Source organism: Doryrhamphus excisus, chromosome 1 (genome assembly GCF_030265055.1).
Source record: "Doryrhamphus excisus isolate RoL2022-K1 chromosome 1, RoL_Dexc_1.0, whole genome shotgun sequence".
Lineage (NCBI taxonomy): Eukaryota > Metazoa > Chordata > Actinopteri > Syngnathiformes > Syngnathidae > Doryrhamphus > Doryrhamphus excisus.
The window spans coordinates 5,447,333-5,464,725 of NC_080466.1; the positions used below are offsets into that span (position 1 = coordinate 5,447,333).

Genomic DNA, 17,393 nt, shown 5'->3' on the forward strand with positions numbered 1-17,393 from the left:
CTGAGCTCTCTCTTCACCACGATGGTCCGGTACGGCGACCACATTACTGCAGACCTTACGCGCCAAACTTCCTTCCCTCGTGAACAAGAGATACTTGAACTCCTCCAACACATAAAGACTATGATAAAACTCCAATCGAGCCGGTCAAGATGGGCAGGAAACAACAGTCCAGAATGGGGTAAAACTGGTGCACATGGTGTCAATTGCAACTGTTTTCAACTGGCATCCTCCATGTTTGCATTTTTATTTGCAATTTAATGAAAAAGACCACACATGGAAATTAACTGCAAAGAAACAGGGTCGGGCATGAGGATTATCTGGAGCCAAAATAGTCTCTATCACTCTCTCTCTGGAGAGTGAGACAAAAAAAGCTTGTGGGCAATTGTGGATAAAGACATATTAAGGCTGCTCCACATTTAACTCCTGACTGGCCTGTAAGTTTCCACACACACACACACACAAACGACAACAGGACAGAGCTGGAAACAGGAGGCATACAATCAAACGATGAAAGAACTTCCTGTCCCAGAGGAATTCCGGGGATTTGCTGGAGGATGGAGTGTGTTGTTTATTATTCGTTGTTGTGTTTGTTATTCTGTTGCAACAATGTTCTAACTTGGGCACAAACACATAGTCGCCATAATGGAAGCAAACTACATATACAAATGTGTGCATACCTGTTTCCTCTGGGGAGTTGCTCTCCTGGGACAAAGTGGTCCAACTCAACTCTTCGTCGCTAGGGTTCAAATTTTGGATACGGTTGAGAGCGCAGTCTGTCTTTGGACCGGTCCGTCTGTCTTTCTTTGTCTCTGGAGACGAGGAGGAAGAGGAAGAGGAGCAGGAGGCCACAGATAGTAGGGCTGTGTCATCTGGGCTGGCCTGCCTGGGTGGGAAAGGTGGAGGGGGCACTTGGGAGTCTTTGCTCAAAGTTTGATGCTCAACAGTTGAAGATGTCGACTCATTCTCAATCAAAAGTAATGGTTTCTTCTCGTCGTCTTGGTGGTCATCATCCTCAACATCATCACCGTCAGCCTTCATCAGGGACATGATATCCTTCTCAGAGAGGATGCTGATGTCATCACTTTGCTCCACCTCAATGTTCACGTCACAGTTGCCGTTGAGTTTGAGATCCACATCCGTGTTGATGCTACTTTTCGATTCTGACTCAAGGTCAGTGTTGCCGTTTGGGTTCATCTCTACATAATCCTCGGTGTGAGCTTCAGGTTCATCGGGTGTGTTAACACTGACATCATCTGTTACACTTTCAGAATTACACTCATCGTCACTAATATCTGGGCCAGTTGAGTTTTTGTTGTGATCCTGCCCGGCTTTACGAAGCTGGTTCATACCGTTTTTGGCAAGTTTAGGATTGTTAGGGGTTGACAGTTGGGACGGCGGAGACGTGGTGGGTGAAGACGAAGGCGGCAACGCTTCCCCCAGGCCCATGGCGGTCTGGATATTGGTGAGAGCGTACTTTTTGCGGCACTTGGGGGGCGTGGAGGAGTCTTGTTGTTTGATAACATCGCCGCTGAGGAGCTGGTTGTGGGAGGAGCGCAGGCTGAGCGAAGTGGGAGGCTTGGCTGAGGGGCCATTACGATTGGTCACGTCTACTGACATCATCGTGGCAGTCAGACAGTTCCACTGAAAGAGAAAAGACCCAAAAAGCCAACAACAGTGAGGAGACTGACAGCAATGGAGTATAATATTTACACATTTGCATATGTGACATGCATATTAACCAAGCTGGAGCGACACTGTTATTAACATTATTATTAAAAGTTAATGTGAAATGTACTGTAGGTGTTATTTCCTATTTTGCTATGTGAAATCAATGTGCCCAGGAAGGAAGTTGCGGTGATGCTTTATAGGACCAAAATACTGTAATTAGTACATGTTATCATGAATGTACTTGTTACTACATGGTCACAGCACGAATATAAATCCATAAAACCATGTTGGAGATTTTTTCAGGTGTCTTAGTAGTGGTCTTTGAAGTCGGCATGGGTGTGTCCCATTACATGCAGCAATGAGCTGTCTCTTTTTATCTCTTTTTATGTCTTTTGAACACATAGTTCATCTCACGTAAGGAGTGGGGATGATGGGCAAAATTCCAAAACAGTGCATTTTCAATTAAGTTTCGACTACTATATTATACAGTGCATTTTCAATTAAGTTTTATACTACTATATTATATAGGGTGACTGTCAGTAGGACCAAAAAGTACAGAGTTAATCCCCAGCAACAAATGAGATAATGTCATTTCTAGCCATGTATACTCAAATGTTGTGCAATGATGACAAATTTGCTTGACAGTGAGTCATCAGTACTGGTTTTACGGCACATTTAGTATCGGCTTGGCACACTTGAAAACCCAGCTGACCGAGTACTGGAAATTGTACCTCAAACTAAATTACACAGTTTGTTATGTGTTACTTTGAAACCCTTTGAGTCTGACTTCCAAGAAATTTAAGTCAAATGTTAAATTCCCTTACTAATAAATGCAAAATTTTATATATCAAGATTAAATTTGGATTTACATTAAAGCTTCTGAACCTGCATAAAGATAGCAAGGATAGGCTTGTTAGTCAGGGAAAACGCGGACTGTGACACTGTGAAGCAAAAGCATGATCCTCTCACTCTGGAAATTGGGCCGCATAACAATCTTCCAACACTACTGTCCCTTGAGAAGATCTAATTTTTTTTAAATGCTGAAATATGAGGGGTGTACTAACTTTTGTGAGATATTGTATCCATCATTTGATCCACTTTGATATATCAGAAACTTGACAGGAAGCGGCACACTAACAAATAACACTGATGGAAGCATAACACTCTTGGCAGAGGTAATAAATCCAACAGAGTGCAAACTACACTGGAGGGGATAGTGTAGAAATTGCTCGCAATCGGCGTTGACCATCAAATTTAAGGTGTCTGTAAGTTTGTAAACCCTGCTGGGACGACTGCTGTAAAAGTACACACCAGTAGCTGTTTTAAAACCAACTGGTTAAGAAGATTTGGTAATATAAACCTTTGTGGTCCATCAAGAGAAATGAAAGTCAGGTTGTTTTACTTTTTATTTAAATAGTATCATGACAGACTGTTACCCCTTGACTCTAGAAATGAATAGTTGTCTGTATACATGAGCATTGAGCTGGGGGAAGTGTGAGAGTGGAGTTTTTCATTTCACATAAGCCCTCAACACAAACACAGCATGTGTGAAACCATGTGTGCCAGCATGTTATGTGTGTGTGTGTGTGTGTGTGTTGTGTACCTGACAGGAGGTCAGTCATAGAGCAGCGCTGGTTACGGTTCAAAGATTCAGCACACTCAGGCACACATCTAAACACCACAGAAGGGGGTGGTGATGGGGGGGGGTGAAAGCAAAAAGCAAAGAACAGATGATGAACAGAAGAATGTGAAGGATCTTTCTAAGTCTTGTGGTGCCCTGAGTGAGATTTGTTGCACCGCTTTCCCATCCCTACTATATACATTTGTAGATTTGTATGCATAGACTAAAAGGAGCATACCGCAAATGGTTATATCATCTAACAACCACTTTTATCACATTATTTTCTGGTACGTATGACAGTCCCAACAGAGGAGAAACCCAATCATCAATTCATTCACAATGCATGCCTTCGTAATACATAATATCTAACTAATGTTTAATTTTAATACACGCATACTTTCCAAAGTTTGCAAAAACACTGCCCATAACCCTATAGTATATAATTAGTGGATCCCAAAGAAATGGGGTTAACTGTGGCTGTAGGCAACCTTATGATGGTTTTGATTAACTCGCTCAGTTGTCAGTAGTATTTGAAATATCACAAGTGGACAGCATGCTCTCTGCATGCGCTTTAAATGTTAGTTGTGGAACTCATGTGTGTTACACTTGTTTACAATGAACTCATCATTGGTGTCAATGCTGGAGGAGCAGTTTGTGCCTTACCGCTATTACAACATTGGTTGGGTTGCTCCTGTGTTGTGCAATATATATATATTTACAGAATTTTTCAGGTCAGGGAGAATTTTTACTTGCCACTTTCACAGGCACTCCAAACGATTTCAATAAATATATATATATATAATTATGGAAATAATACTGTTACTGGGCGGCACGGTGGTCTAGTGGTTAGCGCACAGACCTCACAGCTAGGAGACCAGGGTTCACATTCCAAAAACATGCTAGGTTAATTGGTGATGTGAGTGTGAATGGTTGTTTGTCTATATGTGCCCTGTGATTGGCTGGCGACCAGTCCAGGGTGTACCCCGCCTCTCGCCCTAAGACAGCTGGGATAGGCTCCAGCACCCCCGCGATCCTCGTGAGGAAAAAGCGGTAGAAAATGAATGAATGAATACTGTTACTTATCAACTGTTTCCAATGCAGTTTATGTCAATAAACACCCCGGCTATAATGGGACCACCATATATCACCCCTCTGGTATCAGCTCAGCACACTTAGAACCCCCCTGTCTGTCTGGAAATGGTACATCAGTAACTGGTCCACCAATATTATATACCGGTAAATGCTATATTTATTGCTAAAAACTGTGTGTGCCGTCAAAATGAGAGACTGGGGAGACTGAGGGCAGTAAGAAAAACAGATGACTGCAGCAAATTGGAGACTGTGGAATATAATACTGCAGCGATAAGTTAAGCTAAGTTTGACATGAGTGTGTTTTTTTCCATTTTTAGCAGTGGTTTTACGTCACAGGTATGAGAAATAATACCTGTACCTGCCAGTGTATCATCAAAATTGTTTTGAAGCTGTTAGTTTAACGTAAAATTACCAATTACCTTGAACATAACATGGGTTTATCTCAACAACAACCAGCCTGCAGTTTGTCCATGGTGGTGTAATTTTAAACTGCATGTGTGTTAAACATATTCCAGCCCCAAAAAATCCTTTTTGCACTTCTTACTTACCAGACCAAGCACTATACAAAATATGGATGGAGTGTGTCCATGCTGTCGGTCTGTTTCTCGTCCTTCGTCCGATCACAAGGGCTTAAGCGAGGCAGGGGCGTCCTGAGGGAGGGACAAACATAAAAAGATTTATGAGCGAGAAGGAAAAGAGAAGGGAGGTTGAGTTGACGGAGAGAAAGAAAGACAGAGAGGACCGCAGGACACCGGAGGGACAAATAAAGATGCATCAATTATTCACAGCCTCGATCAAACATTAATATGTGTGTGTGTGTGTTTGCGTGTGGCTACGTGAAGGCAAAATCGACAAGACTCATAAGGCTGGTGTGTATTTCTTTGGTGCAGAGCCTTCACTGACTGGAACTATCATAAACTTGATGTCACAGGAGGCTTGTGAACTCACCCCCTCCCGCCACCACTTCTACTCTGCAATGTACTGCATAGTGCAGAGTACACTTCTAACAAGGCGGGTTCATGTTCACATGTAGAGAACTCACATGTCTTTGCCATCTCATGACTATGGAAAGTTCAGTCTCCTCCAAAAACAAAATGCACATTCCTGAGGTCCCAGCAAGATGTTACTATTACATCATCTTTTCTGCTCTGCACTGCGTGATCAGAGATGAGTGAATTCTTTAAAATTCTAATAAAACTACCATAGAATGAAAAACAGAATTGATACAGTTGGAACAATTTCGTTCTATGACTTTCTAAATACAATCTTTACTATTATTAAAGCCCTGTAAACATGAAATAACACCCCTATAGTCCCCTTTACACTGCTATTTCTTTTTTTGTTTACAGCACATAAAGTCAAAGAAAATTGATACAGTTGATACAAAATCAAAGAATTGATCCAGTTGTCCCTCGCAATATCGTGGTTCTATTATTACTTCCTTGCTCTATCACAGTTTTTCTAAAAGTAATTAATGTTTTTTTTATGGGGCATTATTAACAAAAAATACTCAAAGACAAAGATATATGCAGTATTCTGGCCAAAAACGTCAGTAATGTTTTGAGAATTAACATTAGATTACAGTCACAATGCATGTAGTCATCCAAATAAGTTCTCCTCGCACACCGTGTGGAAGTGGTAACTTTTCGGCTCCTTTGTGCTTCTTCTGCACTTCCTTTTAAATCCTAAGTTTTGAATACACTACATAAATTAAAGGCTAACAAGTTAGCCCTCTAGCTTGCTCTTGTGTTGTGTTGCTGCAGTGATCCTTTAGTCTACACCAGGGGTGTCAAACTCATTTCGCATCGTGGGCCACATACGGCCTAGGGAGATGTCAAGTGGGCCGGACCATTAAAATTATACCATACTCTGCTATAAATAACCAAAATATCATGTCTTTCCTTTGTTTTGGTGTAAAGAAGCACATTAGGAACATTAGGAAAATATTGAAATTTAATGAACTATCCTTTTACAAAACATTTTATGAAACACCTCATATTTCCTTAGACAAATGTGCAATTTACTTTTATCATTCACAAATATGCATTGCACAATTTTGTGCATATGCACAAAACTTTAATTGGTACTGAAAAATATAGTAATGCACTTTAAGATTAAATGAGACTTTTAAAGAAAGGGATTTTTAAACCATTTACACATACGCATATAAAATCTAAATGTAATCCCTGCGTACACCTTACAAACTAAGGAGAGTGATTTTAAATGTGTAATGAAGAAAGTGTTCGCCTGTCCTGTAAATCTGTAAACTTCATACATGAAACATACATACACATACAATATATACTGAAAATTTATGGAGTTGTATGAACAGTAGAATTCCATCACACAACTTTTTTTTGTTTTTTTGTTTTGAAGCTGCTGACTAACATTAAAGTGCACATTTTTTAAATCACCACAGTAAGGATTCATTTTCACAGAGCTGTATTCTTTCAATGCAAACAGTAAGCCGTCATACTTTTCGCTGTGATGAGTCTCGTAGTGGCGTTGAATATTATATTCCTTCAATACCGAAACTTGTTGCAAACACACCAAGCACAAAGGTTTTCCGTGCATCTCTGTAAATAAATACGACGTGGTCCATTTTTCTTTGAAAATTCTACACTCCTTATCTACTTTTCTCCGTTTGGATAACGACATTTTGGCTAATGAGGGTGTAGCGGAGAGGTAGAGACCAAGGTATTAACAACGTCGTAACAAGCAGCGGATGGCGCATTGATACGTCTGCTGTTTTCAGTCTGTCTCAGTGATGCGGCTTGTATTCTACTCTGATGGAAAGAGTGCGCCCCTTAGCGGATAATCCATGAATTGCAGCGAATTAAAAATATTAATTCCATGTCTTTTATGCATTTTTTCCACTTTCAAATTATCCTGCGGGCCTGATCGAACCTCCTTGGGGGCCGGTTCCGGCCCGCGGGCCGTATGTTTGACACCCCTGGTCTACACATTACAGTCGAGCAATGTGCTGTAAACAAAAAAGAAATAGCAGTGTAATGGGGACTATAGGGGTGTTATTTTATGTTTACAGGGCTCTAATGAGAGTAAAGATTGTATTTAGAAAGTCATACACAGAACGAAATTGTTCCATTTATTCATAGTGAATGCTACTTCCCGGAAATTGACTTCTCGCAGCCAGGTCAGGAACCACTAAACCGCGATAAATGAGGGATGACTGTATTTCAGTAACCACCAGTCCAGGGTGTACCCCGACTCTAGCCCGAAGACAACTTCAATCAAAGAGTAAAACTCACAATGCATTCATGCGTGTCAAATGTTTTGGCGCCGTTCTACTTTGCATTTGTACGCCATTCTTCTCCAGGAAGAAGGTTATTTGGCTGCACATCATGCAAGCACAATAGAGTGTGATCACATCCAACTTTAGCTTTGACTTTTTCATGTCCAGCCACTGAGAGAAACCACCACCAGACCACAAATTCCAATGTTTCAAACTTCCCAGATGTGGCCATTAAAACTGAGTGACTTAATGATGACTTTTTAGGGTTACGTAACAGTTTTAAAGACATAGAACTGGAAGTGCTCTTACTACTAGAGCACTGGAGCCCGGCAGTGTCAACACAACAACAAACAAGCAACCTCTGCCTAGTCTTGTTGTATACATTGAAAATGGACAGTCGTTTAAATAATGTAACTTGAATGTGAATTTTAGGAGGAAAGCTCAAGATGCATTCGGAGTACATGCTCAATCATGGCCACAACATGACAGGTACAGCTATTGTATTAGTTATCATTAGTTCTCATCACATGTAATACTGTATCCAATTAGTGTTGAAACCTCAAAAAGTATATAGAAAGCACACATGGCTGACATACAGTATTTCAGTAAAAAGCATTAAAATTACAAGGCACGCACGTTCCCCTGCATCCTGCTGCAACATGTCCGCATACCTACTGTAAGTGTGTGAAAACATATACATTAAAATTTATATGGGGGTTGACACAACAAAAAACATTATAACCTGAAAGCTGTGTTGTGATTCTTTTTCATCTGTTTATACACAACAGGAGGCGGTCATGTACTGCCTGTAGCGAGCAACTAAGAGGTGGGAATCAAAACAGTGCAAACTTCAGTGTAAAGGGAACTATAGGGGTGTTATTTCATGTTTACAGGGCTCTAATAATAGAAAGTCATACACAGAACAAAATTGTTCCATTTATTAATATTGAATGCTACTTCCCGGAAATTGACTTCAGTGAGTTTTGCTTTCATGGCAGTATACATTTACTACTACTCACAGTGACAATGATAAATATGAAATATTTTCATTATATATGTTTTCAGAGGCTGAACGGGTTAGCGTGCAGGCCACAGAGCTAAGACACCCGGGTTCGATTCCCTGCTCGGGCAGTGATCCTTGAGCCTACACATTACAGTTGAGCAATGTGCTGTAAACAAAAAAGAAATAGCAGCGTAAAGGGGACTATAGGGGTGTTATTTCATGTTTACAGGGCTCTAATAATAGTAAAGATTGTATTTAGAAAGTCATACACAGAACGAAATTGTTCCATTTATTAATATTGAATGCTACTTCCCGGAAATTGACTTCAGTGAGTTTTGCTTTCATGGCAGTATACATTTACTACTACTCACAGTGACAATGATAAATATGAAATATTTTCATTATATATGTTTTCAGAGGCTGAACGGGTTAGCGTGCAGGCCACAGAGCTAAGACACCCGGGTTCGATTCCCTGCTCGGGCAGTGATCCTTGAGCCTACACATTACAGTTGAGCAATGTGCTGTAAACAAAAAAGAAATAGCAGCGTAAAGGGGACTATAGGGGTGTTATTTCATGTTTACAGGGCTCTAATAATAGTAAAGATTGTATTTAGAAAGTCATACACAGAACAAAATTGTTCCATTTATTAATATTGAATGCTACTTCCCGGAAATTGACTGCTTTGAGTTTTGCTTTCATGGCAGTATATATTTACTACTACTCACAGCGACTATGATACATATGAAATATTTTCATCATTTATTTTTTCATAGGCTGAACGGGTTAGCGTGCAGGCCACAAAGCTAGGACACCCGGGTTTGATTCCCTGCTCAGGCATCTCTGTGTGGAGTTTGCATGTTCTCCCCGTGCATGCGTGGGTTTTCTCCAGGTACTCCGGCTTCCTCCCACATTCCAAAAACATACATGTTAGGTTAATTGGTGACTCTAAATCGGAGCCGATGAGTGACAGAATTGATGGATAAATAAGTGGCTGCCCACTAATGATGGCATGACTGAGGATGCAGGGCATTTTATCCTAAACAAGCCAGATTTAGTTACTTTAAAAAGCTGCAATGTAATTTATAATGGTTCCTTGCAGATATGCAAACTGATATCTCATGTGATGGTTTACTCTAATTCGAAGCTGTGTATAAAAAAGACTTAAACCAACAAGAGTAAACACTTTCAATTTAAGGCTAAAAGTTTGTACTTTGTGGTGGAAATCCAAATCCGGAGCGCTGTGAGGTGAAGTGAAACCAACTAAACACTTACAGATTCCTCCGTGTTTTCCACATCATGACTCCGGCTTTTAAAAAAACAGACCAAAATGAAAAAAAAATAAAAAATCCAATAAGAAGTCTCCACAAAGCGGGTGGAGCGACATCAGCAGAAGAGCATTAATGCACTAACTGCAGCTTTGAGTACCATTCGCAGTAGTAGTCTCTTTTGTGGATAAGGGGCTCTAGGTGTAATTACAGGGCCTTGCTGTGGGCAGGGAACCACTGGCACTCAAACACAAATAAGCGTTACAAACATGAGGGTGAAGTGTCCGCATGGACTCGCTTGTAAACAGTTAAAAAGCTGGAACAGAGCAGCGTGGGGGGGGGGGGGGGGTGGTAACAAGATCTAGGATGTGTTGCAGCAAAGCCGGTGACTTCTGACCCAACCGCAAATCCCGCAAGTGTCTGCTGTTGTTTGTGCGTGTGCAAATGCCGCTGGTAAGTTGGGGGGTCCGGCTTGGGCTGGGACAAGAATGAAGGGAACAGCTGCAACCTGACCCCCCCCCCCTCTCTTCTTGCTTCATTTTACATGTGCGGAGAGTGTAACGGCGGACATTTAGCAAGACGGTGGATTGAGCGAGGCAGCTTTTACATCCAAAGACTTGTGAATTTGTGCCAACAGTTTGATTTGCCCTCATCCATCCATCCCTCCTTCCTTCCTGCCCTTCCCTCTGAAAGTTCCTCATCATTCCAGCTCCCACTGCATCCCAAAAGACTATAACCGCTTCCCTTTGTATCGAAGTGAATTGCTTTGCTTTCTCATTAAAAGTAAAGAAGGTCTGTAAACTCTCATAAAAAACAACACCCATTTCTTTCTACAACCTTGATTTAGAGCCTCGTTTCTGCCAGTCACCCCCCCACCCCCCCACCCCACCTCCCAACTCATGACAAAGCCCATCTGCTACCAAAAACATGGGCAAGGAAACAAATATGTGGCAATTTGGAGGACCGGAACATCCAAATTGAAGGATTTGTGTATGCAGGAGAGCCATGCAAAATACAACAAGGTACACAATCACATTTTGGGTTAGGATGTGAACAAGTAAAGGCAATTACACAACAGCGTTCAACCTTGCCAGATCTCTCCTGGCTTTTTCTATTTATTGGCTGCAGCAAAGGCAGGGCCCTCTACATTTTAGATGGACACTGCTTCCTCTACAGGGTGAGGCAATTAGATGAAAGATGAAAGCATTTATGCTTCTGTCCTTTCTGGATTGCACATCATTCTTGGAGCAAGTCCACAGTCGTACTTCACTATCTCCACAGATAGAGAACTCCGAAAAACAACACTGTAGTGTAGTGTGGTGTAGTGTAATGCCAGGCCAGTAGTTGGCGATAAAGCACAACACACTTGATTTTTTTTTTTTAAACGGATTAGTATTTTATAATTTATGCAATAACACAGCTAGGAGACCCAGGTTCGATTCCCTGCTCGGGCAACTCTGTGTGGAGTTTACATGTTCTCCCTGTGTGTGCGTATGTTTCTCAGGGTACTCTGGTTTCCTAGCAAAAAGGTTAATAGGTGACTTCAAATTGTCCATAGATATGAATGTGAGTGTGAATGGTTGTTTGTCTATGCAGGGCTTATAGTAAAAAAACTGTTTTATATATATATATATATATATATATATATATAAAGATAAATCGTATATAAATCGTATATAAAGATAAATCGTGTCACTATTTGCGCAGGACATGGAGGACATGTCCTGCATCAAAATGCTGTTTCTCTTTCTCTCCATTTCCAAGAAGAAACGAGCAATTAAATAAAACATTACAATCATTTAAAACTATAATAAAATACATTTAAATCGGTATCATCAAGGTAAAATTTTGCATACAGGGACTGTGCAGTCTATATCTATAATACACTCAACTTAATATCATACTATTCCTAATGAGCTACATCAGTTCAATTGCACTAAATCAGAAAACAGGACCAATTCACGCATAGGAGCACTTTGTGTGTCCAAGACGTTTCACAACACAATATGACCTTAAAGCCTAAATAAGCAATGTTGGGTATGTAAATAAAAAACAACACACACACACACAAGTTCAGAGAGTGCATAACATAAACATAAAAATAACCTGACTTGTATAATCAAGCTTAAAAATAACACATGTACAATTGTGATTGTGTGCACTATACATTACACTTCCACTTGCGTGGTTTCTCTGTGGGCGGGAAGTCTGTAGAAAAAAAATGAAAAGCAGGAATTTTCAGGCGTGCCAAAGAATCTTAGGCATGTCTTTTTTTCTGGAGGACTGGGGGGCATGAAAATAATTGTTTAACATACAGGCCAGGGAATTTGTGTTGAGGGTGGGGCATTTTTGAGTGTGTACCCAAAGTATCAGTACATGATTATATGTTGGCTTGAAAGCATCAGTCATCTCAACACTTCCATGACTGTGAAACAGGAAGTTGTTGGGCTAGTGTGATGCAGATCCTTGCACTAATATACTGTACGTATATATGCAGTTTTTCCAATACAGTTTCCTGCTTTCTGGAACCTTGGAAGCATGTGAGAAAAGGGGAGAGCCGGCAGTAATCCCACCCTCTGTTCCCAGACAACCCCCACCACCTCTTCCCAGGCCTGCACTCCCTGCGTCAGCCCCTCTTTCCGGAGGGTGAGGGGAGGCTGGAGGAAAAAGTATTACAACTAAACAAACAGCCTTTTTAAAACCACCCCTTTACATGGAACGCCACATTGAAAACGATGAGAGAAGCCGAGCAAAAACCCATAAGTCACTTTAGTGACACCAGTCGAATTCGAAAAAACAGTACATTTTGTTACATTAGTTTTGCTTGTTTCAAGCTACTGGCAAATTATAGAGAACACACCAAACCTCAACTTTTTTTTTCCACCAAAAAGTATAGTTTGTAATGACTGTGCATGTAATGACTTTCTGGTGGCCAAAAAAGGAAATACCAAGCCCAGCTTTCACTCTTCTGGAAATACTTTCTACAAGATGCTTGAGTTTGCTCTGTTGGGGTTGAGGTCTGGGCAGTCATGTAAAAAAAGTTAGGACACACAATAATTAATAACATTTATAGCGTAGTACAGCTATTTGTCACATGTACATTCTCCCAGGCAATTTTCACTGTCTATTAAACATTTCTACAATTTTCTTTCTCCAATGTAGCGAGCGACACTGTCTGTGAGCGTGCATCATTTTGTACTGTTTTGTTTGTATTTACTTTGTTGACCAAAAGTCTCAGATTCATTCATTCATTTTCTACCGCTTTTCCTCACGAGGGTCGCGGGGGTGCTGGAGCCTATCCCAGCTGTCTTTGGTCGAGAGGCGGGGTACACCCTGGACTGGTCGCCAGCCAATCACAGGGCACATATAGACAAACAACCATTCACACTCACATTCATACCTATGGACAATTTGGAGTCGCCAATTAACCTAGCATGTTTTTGGAATGTGGGAGGAAACCGGAGTACCTGGAGAAAACCCACGCATGCAAACTCCACACAGAGATGGCCGAGGGTGGAATTGAACCCTGGTCTCCTAGCTGTGAGGTCTGCGCGCTAACCACTTCCAGATCGGGGCACCTCCACCTAAGTATTCCCACACTGGGGCTGTGGCATTCACCTTAGAAACCATCGCTTCTGTGCCTTAATTCATGTTAGTGTATGCTGGTTTACGAAGCTAACCACTAGTCCACTCACTAGTAGCCCCGCCTCCTCAAAGAGGCTGAACGAGAAGAGGGTTCACTCTCTCTGTTCATTCTCTTGTCATCCAGCTTGTGTTGTTTAGAGAGACGTGGAAATAAAACACACATGCATGCATGTCAATATCAACGTTTGATTAATCAATTTATCACGACAGGCCTAAACACAAATAAACAGCATTACATTTAATTCATTCACGCACAAACACACCTTAATTGTAATGAAACAAACACACATGAACAGGTAGTAAGAGTGCAGTCACATCCAAGGCGAGGTAGGATGCAAAGCAAAGAATAGTCATAATCTATATATAGCTGGTATGTGACAGGACATCCGAGAGAGAAGGAAGTCTAGGCATGAACAACACAGATCGTAAACTGTATGTGTTTGTGTCTCCCGAATGCAGCCTTGTCTTATCTGATCAGCTGTGGCGTGAAAACGACCGTGAACAAAAGGCGAAGGAGGTTAAACTCGATACTTCAAAATGGGTACCACGGTTAAAAAAAAGAAAACAAACGACGTGAGGAGAGAAGAAAGTGGATCAGAGCGCTAGAGTGACTCATCAGAAAAGGAATGCCCCGTCGCTGCCAGAGGAGCCACAGACACTGCTGCAATGGTCGCCCCCTCATCTCAAATGCTTTCAATCATCCAGTCCCCTCGCTACTTTTCATCTTTCCACCACTGACTCTTTTTTTTTTATCCAAAAGAACTTATCACTGCAAGCAAACAGTCCCTTTCCATCTTTCTTGCCCAGTCAGTGGAAAGTACAACAATTTGATGTTAATAACAGTCTTACTTCTCAAATGATTTCACAAAAAGTTATATACTGTCAAAAGCAAACGATACTGCTTTGACTCTATATACTTAGCTACCTCTTATATATTCTGGAATTATGACATAAAGATTAATGCATTTTTCCATGAAAAAACTGGGAAAATATCGTGGATCTGGTAGGTTTCTTGTTTGACCCTGCAAAACCTATTTTGCACAAATATGCAGAAATATTGGTACATCAGAGCCTTAACAGAAGAAACCATGTCATCATTTGTGTTTGTTAGTGCACCTTCACACAGCAACGCCATCAGACAACATCCATGCCAGACAGAGGCAATTGCTCACAGCACAACAGAGTTCTCCACTATTCGCTTTTGAAACGGACGCCACGCCAGTCACAGAACGTTCATTCATTTTCTACCGCTTTTCCTCACGAGGGCCGCGGGGTTGCTGGAGCCTATCCCAGCTGTCTTTGAGCGAGAGGCGGGGTACACCCTGGACTGGTCGCCAGCTAATCACAGGGCACATATAGACAAACGTTCATACTTATGGACAATTTGGCATTTGTTATATATATATATATATTATATTTATTCATTCATTAGTTTTCCATCGCTTATCCTCACAAGGGTCACAGGCATGCTGGAGCCTATCCCAGCTGTCTTCGGACGAGAGGGCGGGGTACACCCTGGACTGGTCGCCAGCTAATCACAGGGCACATATAGACAAACAACCATTCACACTCACATTCATATCTATGGACAATTTGGAGTCGCCAATTAACCTAGCATGTTTTTGGAATGTGGGAGGAAACCGGAGTACCCGGAGAAAACCCACGCATGCACAGGGAGAACATGCAAACTCCATACAGAGAATGGAATTGGAATTGGAATTGAACCCTGGTCTCCTAGCTGTGAGGTCTGCGCGCTAACCACTCGACCTCCGTGCCGCCCATTCACAGAACATTCATTCATTTTCTACCGCTTTATCCTCACGAGGGTCGCTGGGGGTTGCTGGAGCCTATCCCAGCTGTCTTCGGGCGAGAGGGCGGGGTACACACTGGACTGGTCGCCAGCTAATCACAGGGCACATATAGACAAACAACCATTCACACTCACATTCATACCTATGGACAATTCGCCAATTAACCTAGCATGATTTTGGAATGTGGGAGGAAACCGGAGTACCCGGAGAAAACCCACGCATGCACGGGGAGAACATGCAAACTCCACACAGAGATGGCCGAGGGTGGAATTGAACCCTGGTCTCCTAGCTGTGAGGTCTGTATGCTAACCACTCGACCACCGTGCCGCCCATTCACAGAACAGTGGCGCAGAAAAAAACATGGACAGTGTGTAAGAGACTGAAGTTTCATGGCAATTTTTTCAGATTAATCTAACAAACTGGAATGACACATTGGCAGGGGCAACTTCTACTGGCTGTACTTCAACACCCACAGGATATGATGACAAGGCTAAAAACGTATGTGGTTAGAAGCCTACGGATGACCACCATCGTGATTCCACATTCTCGTCATGTGTATTCACCCACCAGGAATGTGCACTCACTGACAATTCATGCTTAAATCTTTTTGAGCAGAAGACTCAAAACCTTATTGAAAGAATTATTGTCATGTTTCTTTTAATTGCTACAAATTAAACTGACTAATACATGTTTATCAAATACCTCAGTCCAGGTTTTACATTTTTGTTACTTGTTGTTCTTCTGGTTACAGATATTCATGTCGTGACATGTATTTTCACACTGACTTTGATTATTTCTTTTTTAATTCAGAGAATGTTCTTTCCTCTGATCCGACGTAGTTAACTGCAGTCGTTAACTTATTTTTTTCTTTTGTTGGTCACAACTGCAGTATTTTTTGGTTTGTTTATACTTCTATACTTCAATTTCGATGTCTGAAATTTCGCTATGATTACAGGAAGCAAAAAGTCCATTCATACATTCTTAAAAGGGATCGCTGCTCCCATATATGGTAAATTATAGGCATTTCTTAGTGCAAATCAACCTAAACTGGCAAAGCATATTAATTTAGAACCTGTGGGATTATCAACAAACATTACTTCATGGTTTGCATACGACTGGTGTGTATCTTCGATAAAGCCGAACAAGTTAACGGTACTCAGTTGGAGGAGTTTGTAACAGTGAGAACGAGGAGACTAGACAAACCGCTCTCCATCCTGGACAACCCCAACTACCCACTCCATCGGACAATAGAGGGGAAGCAGAGTTCATTTTCCAAAAGACTCCTCCAGTTCCATTCCCACAGTAAACTCTACAGGACTTCATTCATTCCACACGCTATCCAGCACAACAATACCTCACCAGATCATTCACATTATTGCACTGTACTGTCTGCCCTCCATTGTAAAAAGTGTAAATTTACCAATATTTTTCCACACATTTCTTGCAAAGCGAGCGGCACGGCGGTCTAGTGGTTAGCGCGCAGACCTCACAGCTAGGAGACCAGGGTTCAATTCTACCCTCGGCCATCTCTGTGTGGAGTTTGCATGTTCTCCGCAGGTTCTCCGGGTACTCCGGTTTCCTCCCACATTCCAAAAACATGCTAGGTTAATTGGCGACTCCAAATTGTCCATAGGTATGAATGTGAGTGTGAATGGTTGTTTGTCTATATGTGCCCTGTGATTGGCTGGCGACCAGTCCAGGGTGTACACCGCGTCTCGCCCGAAGACAGCTGGGATAGGCTCCAGCACCCCCCCCCGCGACCCTCAATGAATGAATGAATGAATTTTGCATAGAAACATTTCAGTCTTACTTACAACCTTTTCTATGTAAAGGTTGATAAATTAAGATCCTTGAGAGATTTATCCGTGACAGACACCAGCGGGGAAAAAGGAGTCTTAAATTGTTAGCAAACAACTAAAGACGAGTTATGATGTTTGTGTTAAAATATTGGTGTTCAATGAAGCAGAGTCATCACTACTGTGATGGAGCTAAGAAATACTGTATGATTTCTAAGTAGCATAGAAAAAGGATGGA

General features: G+C 41.6%; 1 protein-coding gene across 4 annotated transcripts in view; it reads right to left on the bottom strand.

Moving 5' to 3' along the window:
* Positions 1–17,393, bottom strand: part of apbb2b (amyloid beta (A4) precursor protein-binding, family B, member 2b) — a 50,591-nt gene that overhangs the window by 27,527 nt on the left and 5,671 nt on the right. For 2 of the 4 annotated variants that reach the window (XM_058046200.1, XM_058046197.1), the window contains exons 2-4: positions 4,930–5,031; positions 3,272–3,339; positions 678–1,641 (exon numbers count right to left, since the gene is read on the bottom strand). In XM_058046200.1, the coding sequence (XP_057902183.1) occupies positions 678–1,620 (943 nt within the window). In that variant the 5' untranslated portion in view covers positions 1,621–1,641; positions 3,272–3,339; positions 4,930–5,031. Of the gene's footprint in view, positions 1–677; positions 1,642–3,271; positions 3,340–4,929; positions 5,132–17,393 lie in introns of those variants that run through there. The other 2 variants (XM_058046198.1, XM_058046199.1) reach the window with 2 other exon arrangements.